Source organism: Chanos chanos, chromosome 16 (assembly GCF_902362185.1).
Source record: "Chanos chanos chromosome 16, fChaCha1.1, whole genome shotgun sequence".
Lineage (NCBI taxonomy): Eukaryota > Metazoa > Chordata > Actinopteri > Gonorynchiformes > Chanidae > Chanos > Chanos chanos.
The window spans coordinates 3380000-3390316 of record NC_044510.1 but is presented as its reverse complement, the minus strand read 5'-3'; the positions used below and the strand labels follow the sequence as shown (position 1 = coordinate 3390316).

At 45.1% G+C, this 10317-nt stretch overlaps 1 protein-coding gene across 3 annotated transcripts in view; it reads left to right on the top strand.

The window, feature by feature from the left end:
- cpeb4b (cytoplasmic polyadenylation element binding protein 4b) overlaps window positions 1-10006 on the top strand; it is a 23306-nt gene extending 13300 nt beyond the window's left edge. For 2 of the 3 annotated variants that reach the window (XM_030793565.1, XM_030793566.1), the window contains exons 4-11: window positions 2349-2399; window positions 3582-3605; window positions 5249-5419; window positions 5562-5651; window positions 6073-6191; window positions 7643-7757; window positions 8209-8390; window positions 9586-10006. In XM_030793565.1, the coding sequence (XP_030649425.1) occupies window positions 2349-2399; window positions 3582-3605; window positions 5249-5419; window positions 5562-5651; window positions 6073-6191; window positions 7643-7757; window positions 8209-8390; window positions 9586-9813 (980 nt within the window). In that variant the 3' untranslated portion in view covers window positions 9814-10006. The remainder of the gene's footprint in view (window positions 1-2348; window positions 2400-3581; window positions 3606-5248; window positions 5420-5561; window positions 5652-6072; window positions 6192-7642; window positions 7758-8208; window positions 8391-9585) is intronic. The other variant, XM_030793567.1, reaches the window with a different exon arrangement.
- Window positions 10007-10317: the final 311 nt, after the last annotated feature.

Genomic DNA, 10317 nt, shown 5'->3' with positions numbered 1-10317 from the left:
TAGCAGCTACCTTGGGCTATATTTTATATATATATATGTGTGTGTGTGTGTGTGTGTGTGCGCGTGTGTCTTGTTCTTGTTCCCGAGGACCCAAGCTTACAGGGGAAAGAGGACCGCCCACAGAGGCAAGGGGGGAATTTTTATATATATATATATATATATATATCTGTGTGTGTGTGTGTGTGTGTGGATATATCCATATTTGAGCTGCATCATAAGAAACACATATGTTCACATATGTTCTATCAGGGCGGTGGAGTTGGAGTCGGAAGCAAATTTGGGTTAGTGGAGTCGGAGTCGGTGGTACCATAAATTGAGGTTTCAGAGTTGGAGTCGGAGTCGAGGGTTTTGTGAATGTCCAGTTGTCTTGACTGACAGGCTGAATGTCCAGTTGTCTTGACTGACAGGCTGAATGTCCAGTTGTCTTGACTGACAGGCTGGATGTCCAGTTGTCTTGACTGACGGGCTGAATGTCCAGTTGTCTTGACTGACAGGCTGAATGTCCAGTTGTGTTGACTGACAGGCTGAATGTCCAGTTGTGTTGACTGACAGGCTGAATGTCCAGTTGTCTTGACTGACGGGCTGAATGTCCAGTTGTCTTGACTGACGGGCTGGATGTCCAGTTGTGTTGACTGACAGGCTGAATGTCCAGTTGTCTTGACTGACAGGCTGAATGTCCAGTTGTCTTGACTGACGGGCTGGATGTCCAGTTGTGTTGACTGACAGGCTGAAGGTCCAGTTGTCTTGACTGACGGGCTGGATGTCCAGTTGTGTTGACTGATGGGCTGGATGTCCAGTTGTGTTGACTGACAGGCTGAATGTCCAGTTGTGTTGACTGACGGGCTGAATGTCCAGTTGTGTTGACTGACAGGCTGAAGGTCCAGTTGTCTTGACTGACAGGCTGAATGTCCAGTTGTCTTGACTGACAGGCTGAATGTCCAGTTGTGTTGACTGACGGGCTGAATGTCCAGTTGTGTTGACTGACGGGCTGAATGTCCAGTTGTGTTGACTGACAGGCTGAAGGTCCAGTTGTCTTGACTGACAGGCTGAATGTCCAGTTGTCTTGACAGACTGGGCAGTGATGGCCTCTCTGTAATCCTGTGTGTGGGACTGTGTGACAGTAAACGGTCAGACCTGATGGGACCTGAGACTGTGACACACAGGCCCAAGGCCGTCCCCTGTCCCCTCAGGCTGTGACACAGGCCCAAGGCCGTCCCCTGTCCCCTCAGACTGTGACACACAGGCCCAAGGCCGTCCCCTGTCCCCTCAGGCTGTGACACACAGGCCCAAGGCCGTCCCCTGTCCCCTCTGGCTCTGTCACACAGGCCCAAGGCCGTCCCCTGTCCCCTCAGGCTCTGACACACAGGCCCAAGGCCGTCCCCTGTCCCCTCAGGCTCTGACACACAGGCCCAAGGCCGTCCCCTGTCCCCTCAGGCTGTGACACACAGGCCCAAGGCCGTCCCCTGTCCCCTCTGCAGTCTGACCAGTCATCTGTGACAGCCACTGGCAGGATCGGACAGGAGCTATAGCTGTTAATAATGGCTTTTATTTTGGAGACAGCCAAATACATGCTGTACATTTTGTCCTCTTGTCAGACAGCACCCGTCTGGCATGAGACAAAAAGTAACCTGCCAGTAATTCCTGTTACAGCCAGTAATTCCTGTCAGTATTTCCAGTAATACCTGTCAACATCCACACCGTCTCAGTCCCTAATGGCCCTCCATCAGTAATATTCACAACATTGAAAATAGGTGACAGTTACGCTATCCACTAGGGACTGGGATCCAGAAGCTGAAAGAATCCGTATGGAATTTGAACTTGGACATGTACGTGTAAGATGCTCTGTCTCCCCTCCATTAACACTTTTCCACATCGGCTCTGTTCCCTGGAACTTGTAGTGTTTTGTGAAACAGGCCCCAGGTTTGGGCTGTACCACTCCAGACATCACTGTTGCTGTTACTTTGTGAGACAGGTCCCAGGTTTGGGCTGTACCACTCCAGATATCACTGCTGCTGTTACTTTGTGAGACAGGCCCCAGGTTTGGGCTGTACCACTCCAGACATCACTGCTGCTGTTACTTTGTGAGACAGGCCCCAGGTTTGGGCTGTACCACTCCAGACATCACTGCTGCTGTTACTTTGTGAGACAGGCCCCAGGTTTGGGCTGTACCACTCCAGATATCACTGCTGCTGTTACTTTGTGAGACAGGCCCCAGGTTTGGGCTGTACCACTCCAGACATGTATGTTCTAGCATTGATGAGTGAGCACTGCACAGAAATGCCGTGCCGCGCTGCATTTTTTTTTTTTTTTTTGACCAATGTAATGATTTATGCCCTCCTCTCTGATAGGTCGCCTCGGATTTGCCCACCCTGGCGGAGACAACCCTCTGCCCATAAATGGTATGTAAGCGGCGTTTTATTGCTTTAGTGCCCCGGCAGCTTAGCCCTTATACAAGCAGATGGACGGAGGGAGGGCCAAAAGAGCCGTGTGTTGACACAGTCAGCAAGATCAGCGCTGGCTTTGTGCTTAGGAAGCACTCCCCTGTTCCACTCTGCCTTTTAAGCTCTTATGCAGGGGTGACCGCTGACACCGTTTCATTACTCTGTCGTTAGACCGGCTTCCAGTACTGCGCTCTCTCTCTCTCTCTCTCTCTCTCTCTATTTCTCTCTCTCTCTCTCTCTCTCTCTCTCTCTCTCTCTCTCTCTCTCTCTCTCTCTATTTCTCTCTCTCTCTTTCTCTCCCTCTCTATCTCTGTTTCTCTCTCTCTCTGTTTCTCTCTCTCTCTCTATTTCTCTCCCTCTCTCTCTCTTTCTCTCTGTCTCTCTCTTTCTCTCTCTCTATTTCTCTCTCCCTCTCTCTCCCTCTCTCTCTCTATTTCTCTCCCTCTCTCTCTCTTTCTCTCTCTCTCTGTCTCTCTCTCTCTATTTCTCTCCCTCTCTCTCTGTCTGTCTCTCTTTCTCCCTCTCTCTCTCTCTAATGAAACTTTTGAAGGCCCGTTAGCGTAGATTATTTTAGACATGTGGTAAAGCAAATATTTATCATTTTCTCGAGCGTGTGCGTGTGTGAACATGCGTGTGTGTGTGCGCATGTGTGTGTGTGTGCGCATGTGTGTGTGCGTGCGTGCACGTGTGTGCGTCTCCACGCACACGCTGCAGAAACATCCAGATGACACTCATCTCTCACCTGCAGAGGCTGGAGAGTTTTTTTCCCTCAGCACTGATTTAGCCACAAGGCCTCTCTGAAAACACACACGAAGGAATGTCCCATCTATCATAACAGTCAAAATGATGTTTTTTCTGTCATAACTACAGATCATGCCTATTCATCGTAAAATTCCTCACTTTTCTGTATGTCTTTGAAATACATCAAAAGTCACATCCGTTCGATTTTACCAAACTGCATTTTACCCGGTTTTAAAAGACATCTGTGTATAGTAAATAGGGATTAAAAAAATGACAGAGAATAAGGGGAAATGAAGACACTAAATCCAGATACAGACAAGGGGCAGTGCACAGAATCATTCTCCCGTTTGTGTTGATGTGTTTGTGCCTTATGGATCCTCTTTCTTACTTTACATGCAGCAAGGAATTATGGGAGGCGACGAGGTAAAGAATCCATCTGAGATGGTTTACAATATAATAAATAATTAAATACTGAAGCTTTCTTGAACATGTGGCTGGCATAGTATTGCATGCGTGTAGGTGTTGGGTGGGAAGACATAACAAGTACTGCATGGGACAATGAATCTTCGTTTTGTGTCTTTTCACTGTTTTGTGTCTTTCCCGCTCTACCTCCCGTAATTGTTTGGTTGGTTGTTTGTTTTTTGTTTGTTTGTTTGTGTGTTTTTTTGTGGGTGCATCAAAAATGTAATGAGGGCTTTTCTGTGCTTTCTTTGACAAGACACACACACACACACACACACAGTCTCACTCTCTCTCTCTCACACACATGACTCAGCCCTACCTGCAGTCATACTGCAGTCAAGGCCAGAGCCGTTGAGACGTGAGGCTGAGAAAGGTGCACCTGCCCTTCTCCTGTGCCTCACTAACAGTCCCCGCACAGAGGTGTGGCACGGAGGGGACCCCCCCCGCGGCCTTTAGGAGCCCATGGGGGAGTGGGGCGTGACACGAGGGAGGACCGCTCGGCCTAATATTGTCAGAGCAGGGGCGCAGCCGTGACTCCGTGTTTGTCACAGATAGTTTCTCTATCAGTTCTTCTGAGGCCTCTGTTTTCAAAGGATTACGACCAGACTTCTTCCTGACTCCCCGTCTATTTCTTCACGCACACACACACACACACACACACACACACACACGCTTGCCAACTTGGCCTAATGCCTTGAGTAGGCTACAGAATGGAGAAATGGCTAGATTGTTGACATTTCCCTGCCAGGATATATTTACCTAACACATCCCATACGCTGCGGTTCTCTCTCAATAGAAAGGCGTTTTTGTTGTTGTTGTTGGTTTTTTTGTTTTAGTAATTAAAGAACAGCCAGCACATTATGTTTAACGACAGAGTATGATTAAAAAAACAGTACATAAAGCCAAATAAAATGCTTGGTGTGAAACAATAATAATAATAATAATAATAATACATCGTTAATGGACGGATAAACTCTTCATGCTCCGAAACTTTCAGATTACAGCGGGCTGTGACATCACAGTGTCTGTGTTTATTTATTTATTTATTTTTTGTTAACTATCGGTATAATTGTATGATCTGGTTAATAGCAAGGAGGGGCTCACAATTCTTTTTCTTTAGAGTTAAGATGCCAGTGGTCCCGTGCATAGTGTAATCTGGGTCTCTTATTTCAGTCTTTACAACCGCAAAACTCCTTTTCATTCCTTAAAATATTCTAATTTGCAAACAGCTGTCTGCAAAATGTTGGCTGCTCTTGGTCAAAGCGTACGTTTCATACAGAAACTGACCCAAACATAACATCTGTCTATAAATTTTCATCTGTACTTACTGTAAACAGTGAAAAGCTCAAAATTTTCCATACAGCCTTATCATCTAACCCAAGACATAAACTTTGACCAGGGCTGCCCACATGCATACACAAACCTGTATGTTGACACTGGGCTAAAGTGTATGTTGGTATTGGGTTAAATCTCAGTGAGTCTGATCACATATGGTGTCAGTCTCTCTCTTTCTCTCCCTCTCTCTCTCTGTCTCTCTCTCTCTCTCTCTCTCTCTTGCTCTCTCTGTAACCGACTTCCTGTCTGACCTTTCGACCTTCACGCAGGTCACTCCTCGCTCTTCCCCATGGAGGATGGTTTCCCTGACGACGAGCGCACTGACCAGAGCCTCCCCGGTTTGGGCTCCCCTCACTGCTTCCCCCATCAGAACGGCGAGAGAGTGGAACGGTACTCCCGCAAGGTCTTCGTTGGAGGACTGCCCCCTGACATCGACGAAGGTATTTCTGCTCCCTCAAACGTGACCCCGTGTTTCAAAGTACAGCTTGTATCACACGTGCCATAATTCCCTCGTAATTATCCCACCGTCTTCATGAAACAGGACGAAGATGACTTTTATGGTCGTTTTTTTTTCCACTCTAGATGAGATTACTGCTAGTTTTCGGCGCTTTGGACATCTGTTTGTGGACTGGCCCCATAAAGCGGAGAGCAAATCGTACTTTCCCCCCAAAGGTAAACTTAGAACCAGCCAAACAGTGCTCTGGATTGGATTGTAAACACTTAACAAATATTAAAGTGTAAAACTGCTTTAAACAGACGGAGGTGGGTGGAAAAGTCACTCGTGTTTTTCACGGTGAGGTTGGGCTTTCAGGTTCAAGGTTTTGGTTTTTACTGCATGTCAGTCTGAGTAGGCAAAACAAGCTGATTCTCCCTTCATTAATAAACTACAATGTAAACAAAATGTCTTTTGACCTGGTTCTGAGATCTGTCAATACCAAAAACACACACGCGCACACACACACACACACACACGCACGCGCTCACACACATTCATATTTGAACAGACAGGTACGTGACGAAAGCCTGGCTGAACCTAAGAGAGAGAGAGTTTGAATGATGCGCTTATGTCTCGTGATTGTTTGTCTTGGTGCAGGTTACGCGTTCCTGCTGTTCCAGGATGAGAGCTCCGTTCAGGCTCTGATTGACGCCTGCATCGAAGAGGATGGGAAGCTCTATTTGTGTGTCTCCAGCCCCACCATTAAAGACAAACCAGTAAGAGATGTGTTCTGGTCCTCCCCCACACTCAACTTTGACCTTCAACCTCCAAATTAACTCATCATGCATGTAACCCTTATTATATTAACGAATTTCCAAACAGGTTTGACCAGTTATTCTCACAGCCTTAAATATAAATCAAACAATAAGCTGTTTCACGTGGTTAAAGATTCAAATCCCCCAGTCTGTATGCGTTATTACCTTTTATTATTACCAGTTATTCAAGTACTTTAACCATGTCGCTTTATCAAATGAGAAACTGTTTTTATCTCAGCGTTCTTCTACCTGTTTGTATTATCAAACAAACAAAGTGTGTCAGCCATGAGCACTACGGTATTCCTGATGTGGGTTGTGCAACTCTGCACTCAAATGCGCCGTGAGAACACTGGGAGAACATTGGGAGAACATGTTCCAAATGTGCTGTGAGAACACTGGGAGAACAAGTTCCAAATGTGCCGTGTGAACACTGGGAGAACATGTTCCAAATGTGCCGTGAGAACACTGGGAGAACAAGTTCCAAATGCGCCGTGAGAACACTGGGAGAACAAGTTCCAAATGTGCCGTGAGAACATTGGGAGAACATGTTCCAAATGCGCCGTGAGAACACTGGGAGAACATGTTCCAAATGTGCCGTGAGAACACTGGGAGAACATGTTCCAAATGCGCCGTGAGAACACTGGGAGAACAAGTTCCAAATGTGCCGTGAGAACATTGGGAGAACATGTTCCAAATGCGCCGTGAGAACACTGGGAGAACATGTTCCAAATGTGCCATGAGAACACTGGGAGAACATGTTCCAAATGCGCCGTGAGAACACTGGGAGAACATGTTCCAAATGTGCCGTGAGAACACTGGGAGAACATGTTCCAAATGCGCCGTGAGAACACTGGGAGAACATGTTCCAAATGCGCCGTGAGAACACTGGGAGAACATGTTCCAAATGTGCCGTGAGGACACTGGGAGAACATGTTCCAAATGCGCTGTGAGGACACTGGGAGAACATGTTCCAAATGCGCTGTGAGAACACTGGGAGAACATGTTGCAAGTTCAGGTTATTGGGTCTGTCAGCAAGAAAAAAGAAAAGCCTGTGAAATTTGCTTGTGATCGAAATATCGGTTTTACCGTGAGATGAGCTTGCAGGTTGAAAAATCTTTTTATTGAGCACGCAAGTTTTCCTCTTATTAATCAGCTCGAGTCAGTTTGATGAACATCGATTCTCTCTCAAAGTGTGAGCAGCAACTCTAATTGAACTGAACTGAATGGAATTTAATGAAATGGAATTGAATGGAATAGAACAGAATGAAATGGAATTGAATGAGATGGAATAGAATGAAATGGAATTAAATGAGTTGGAATTGAATGAGATGGAATAGAATGAAATGAAATTAAATGAGATGGAATTGAACTTAATTTAACTGAATTAAATTGACTTGTTGCTGTGTTGACAGGTCCAGATCCGCCCATGGAACCTGAATGACAGCGACTTTGTGATGGATGGCTCTCAGCCTCTGGACCCGAGGAAGACTATCTTTGTGGGCGGGGTGCCACGCCCTCTGCGTGCAGGTAACACAAATCTCCAAGCCTCACCTGGCAGGGTTGCTTTACCTGCATGTTTCTTTGTTTAAGGTCATCCTTTGTTGGTCGTTTCCATGTGAAATACAGCAGGAATTTTCAACCTTTTTTCGTTTCCATTTAAGCGCTCACTCAGTATAAGCATTCGATTTAGAGCACATTCTAAGATGTAAGTTGAGGTTGTGTTGCTTGTTTTCCTTTAAGGCAAACTTTATTTATGTATGTTTATTTTCCATAATGCTCTTCACATAAGTTTAAACAGTGTGCAAAAAACAGTGGAAAATAAGACTGTGTTTGGTTAACTTCCATTTTCGGGTGTTTTGAATTAGTTAATGGAAATGTTCTGTTGTTCTGTTCTTTTGGTGTGTGTGTCTCTGTGTTTGTCTACGTGTATGTGTATGTTTGTGTGCGTGTGTTTCTCTCTCTCTCTCTCTGTTCTCAGTGGAGTTGGCCATGATAATGGACAGGCTGTATGGAGGGGTGTGCTATGCAGGCATTGACACAGACCCAGAGCTGAAGTACCCTAAGGGAGCAGGGCGTGTCGCCTTCTCTAATCAACAGAGCTACATTGCTGCTATCAGTGCTCGCTTCGTACAGCTCCAGCATGGAGAAATCGATAAACGGGTCAGCAAAGACACACACACACACACACACACACACACACACACGCACGCCTCGTCCTGACACGTGCACGCACACACACACACACACACACACACCTCAGCACACGCTGTACAGAAAGACAACCCCCGCAAAAAAAAAAAAAAAAACATGCAGAAAAACATTATACCCAGTCAGGCATGTCATAGTGCAGGAGACATGTATGTTGACATTCTTCTAAAACTGGTTTGAGTGGTCTGAAGGGCACTTGTGTCCCTCACACACACACACACACACACACATATATATATATTCAGCGACTGAGTAGATATGAGGTCATGATGTTCTGTGGACAAGCAGTTGTGATTGGACTTGTAATTCAGTGCAGATGTCTGTGGAGTGCTCTTGGATGAGTGGATGAATCTGCTCTGTTTTGTACATGTCAAGACTTTGCAAAGATTATCGGTTTGCTGACCCTAAAACAGAGACAGATTCAATTCTTCATCTGTCGTAGCATCGTTTTCCTTCCCTTAAAATGCTAAGGACAGTTTGACGCAGCCGATTTGCTGCAGTGGCTAGGTTTGTCAATGCTAGCATTAGCATCCTTAATCAGAAATGGTTTCCCTAAGGGGGGGGGCAGGCATCAGTGATTTGACTGGCAGCAGAAATGAACATTGCGCTTTTTTATGATGCAATGCAAGTGGTCAGCGCATGATCCCCCTTCATTCATCTCTGACATGCTGTTAGACTTTGAAAGCTAGATGGGTTTCTGTTTCTCTGTTTTTCTTATGTATGTGTGACTTATCGCTGATGGGTTAGTCGATTGTTTTAGTGTGAAAGCTTATTCAGACATTGGTCTGGTTGACTGGTCTGGTGGGTTGGTCTGACTTTTTAGCTAAGGATTCTAATATTAGCAGAATGCAGTGTATAGCAAACCGCCATCTATAAAGTAGCTTTAAGATAAGCATAGGAATGTGGCACAGAAAACACGAATCATGTGTATTTCTCAGCTGTACACACACATATATATACACACACTAATTGGGACAGTAGAGAAGGAATGAAGTTGCACGCCAGCAAAACGAACGTTCTTGTCAACATTGCCGACTTGTGAGACAAACAAAACAAAACAAAACGAAAACAATGCATACATGTCGAGTGATCCGAGCGCCTGTTTTTTTTTTTTTTGTTTTTTTTTTTTGCGTTTTTTGTGTTTCAGGTGGAAGTGAAGCCATACGTGCTGGACGACCAGATGTGTGATGAATGTCAGGGGACTCGCTGCGGGGGCAAGTTCGCCCCGTTCTTCTGCGCCAACGTCACCTGCCTCCAGTACTACTGTGAATACTGCTGGGCGGCCATCCACTCCCGCGCCGGCAGAGAGTTCCACAAGCCCCTGGTCAAAGAGGGCGGAGACCGACCTCGCCACATCTCCTTCCGCTGGAACTAACGCGCAGCACCCCACGGAACGGAGACTGGGGCAGGTTTTTCCTTTCTGTTTTCCTTTTTTTCTTTCCTTTTCTTTTTTTTTTTTTCTTTTTTTTTTTACTTAAAAGACAAGGAGGGGGCTTAGGAGGAGAGTCGCAAGAAATCATAGTTTAAAGAAAATGCACTTTTCTGTTGCTGGTTCCTTTTTTTAAAATGTTTTGTTTTTGTTTTTTAAGTTTAGTTTAGGGGGGAAAAAAAAGAACGAAAACAAAGTTGAATTTTTTTCTTTATTTAATATATTTAAGTTTAAAAGTTTAAGAGAATAAGACTGGATTTTAATCCAGAACCTTCAGGATGGATAAGAAAAAACAAACGTGTAATCCAGTTTTTTAAATTGCATTAGATTATTATTTTTTATTATCATTTTTTTTTTTAGTGCACATAGAGATATAAAAAGAAGTATTGAGTGTGATATGTCAGTGAACACCTGCATGTTATAGAATTGGATTTTACTTTGATTTAAAAA